Below are 2,326 nucleotides of genomic sequence, written 5' to 3'. Positions count from 1 at the left end.
GGCCCCGCCCGGCTGCCTGGCACGGCGGTGCTCAGCACCCGCCGCCCTGAACAGCTCCGCCGGGCGGGGCCAAGGCGGGTACCGCCCCGCCGCCTCGGCCTCGGGCGGGGACGGCTCCGAGCCCGTCGGGCTGCGGGCGGGCTTGGAGAGCGCGTTAGCGCCGCGGGGGAATGAAAGCGGCGGCTGGGTGCTGTCGGGATGTATGAACACGGAGAAACTGCCGCAGGCAAAGTGCTGATTGCCCCGTCCCGTACTTAGTTAACTGCAAAGAGCGTAATCGACACATCTGGGATTTGTTCAGCTTTACCATCAAACCTCAGAGGTGGTGGCTGTGGCAGACCATCTTGAGGATGCAAGGTTTTGAAAGGTGGAATGAATTTTAGAGAAGTGCTTCAAAACACAGAATCATTAAGGTTAGAAAAGACTTCCAAGATTACTCTGTCCAACCACGAACCCACCCTCACCATTCCCACTGACTATGTCCGTTAGTGCCATATCCACACAGTTCTTGTTCACCTCCAGGGACGATGACTCCATCCCCTCCCCAGGTGCCCTGTGCCAGCATCTCACCACTCTTTCTGTGTGAGAAAATAAGGGAGAATGATTTTTTCCTAATGTCCAACCTGACCCTCCCCTGGCACAGCTTGAGGCCATTCCCTCTAGTCCTATCACTCATTACGCAGGAGAAGAGGCCTATCCTCATCTCACCACAGCCTCCTTTCAGGCAGTTGTAGAGGGCAATAAGGTCTTGCTTGAGCCTCCTCTTCTCTAGACTGAACAACCCCAGTTCCTTCAGTCACTTCTCATAAGATCTGCGCTTCAAACCCTTCTCCAGCTTTGTTGCCCCTCTTTGGACACAAAATCAAAAATCATCAACTTCAAAATCTTCAACTTTTATCATCAAATTAATGCTTCTTGCATTCTGTTCAGAAAATGAATAACAGTAAGATCTCCCTGAGAACTAGCAATGTCCCAAACAGTGGCCTCTTCGTTTTTTTCCATCTTTTTTACTCCTCCATATTTTCAGGCTGCACTAGCGCATGTTCTCAGCATAGCTCGAAATTGCCTCCAAATCAAATCCACTTTAGTATTCTGCTATCATGGGTCCATAGATGTTGCCCAGGAAACTCACGTGCAGTTTATGATTTGGATTAGGATTTTTTGTAGAACCACAGAATATCCCTAATTGGAAGGAACCCACAAGGACCGTTGAATCCAACTCCTGGCTTCACACAGCACCCCCCAAAATCCTTCACTCTCTCTTTAAGCTCAGCTTCACCCCTCATACTTCATCCCATTCTTTCATTCTTTACCTTGCAACATTCATCCCATCCCTGCCACCATGTACTGCACAGCAAGGTGACATCCATGACTTTTCAATGGGATGTGCATGGGGACGTCCTTGTCTGGGTGAGCCAAGCCCAAAGGTTTTGGGGTAGCTGTCAGAGCCCTTGGGTAGTCCTAATTATGCCTGGCTGCACTAACAAAACAACAACCCTCAGGAGCTGTGGGTCTTGGAGCTGTCTGAGCACAGCTGTGCCTTGTTGTGGGCCCGGGGCAGGGTCTGACCCAAAGCCTCTTAAACCCTGCTAGTAGTGTTTAGGGATATTGTTGGGAGCTATTGGAAGTGCCTGTGCTGTGAGTTCTGGCAGCAATGGGACCATGGAGGCTCTAAGTGCTAGGGATCCAGGGGTGTGCACTCCTTCCCCCACTATGGGGAATACTTCTGTGTGTCATGCACTGGGGGGGAGTCCAAGATAGCAAGGGTGCAGCAGATACATGAGAAAACTTTCACAAGCCTTTGGACTACTTCACATTCAGGTTTGTAGTACTTTCCAGATAACAGATTTAGCAAAACCCTAAGGTTTTAGCCTTCCTGTTTCGACAAAGGCACAAGAATGCCTTCTCTGATCAGGCCAATACTATGTCAGCTTGGTCAGTCAGGATTAAGTATTTTATGTGGTAAGACTATCTTTCCTTCTAAGGTTTTGATAAGGAAGTGACTTCCAGATGAGGGACAGGCAACAGGACAGAGCAACAAGTGGAAGAGAACAGCAGGGAGTGGGACCAACGTAAATCCTTGACAGGAAGGTGGGCAGGGAAATCAGAAGAACAAGACTAGAACAGAAAGAAGAGCTGCGACAGTGGGCTGTTTGAAAGAAAAAGCATCAACAAAACAGGACAGAGGGATAGAAAGCATAAAAAGGAGAGAAGAGGGGGAAAAAGGGAGGATCGAAAGAGAGGCTGAGTAGGATAAAGGGAGAAAGAGAGAGATGTGGGGCTGGATAGAGATGGATGTCCTGGCTGTGCCAGGTAGAAAGAGATG

General features: G+C 49.6%; 1 protein-coding gene across 1 annotated transcript in view; it reads right to left on the bottom strand.

Moving 5' to 3' along the window:
• The window catches only part of LRP11 (LDL receptor related protein 11), a 19,592-nt gene extending 19,055 nt beyond the window's left edge, over positions 1-537 (bottom strand). The window contains exon 1 of the mRNA XM_042816347.1: positions 465-537. Within this exon, the coding sequence (XP_042672281.1) occupies positions 465-537 (73 nt within the window). The remainder of the gene's footprint in view (positions 1-464) is intronic.
• Between the last annotated feature and the right edge of the window lie 1,789 nt (positions 538-2,326).

This window comes from Centrocercus urophasianus, unplaced genomic scaffold (assembly GCF_019232065.1).
Source record: "Centrocercus urophasianus isolate 14NV4802_14NV808 unplaced genomic scaffold, USGS_Curo_1.0 seq_10, whole genome shotgun sequence".
NCBI classification, from domain to species: Eukaryota; Metazoa; Chordata; class Aves; order Galliformes; family Phasianidae; genus Centrocercus; species Centrocercus urophasianus.
Note: the sequence above shows the minus strand (reverse complement) of the source record. Positions and strands in the feature narration are given on the sequence as shown.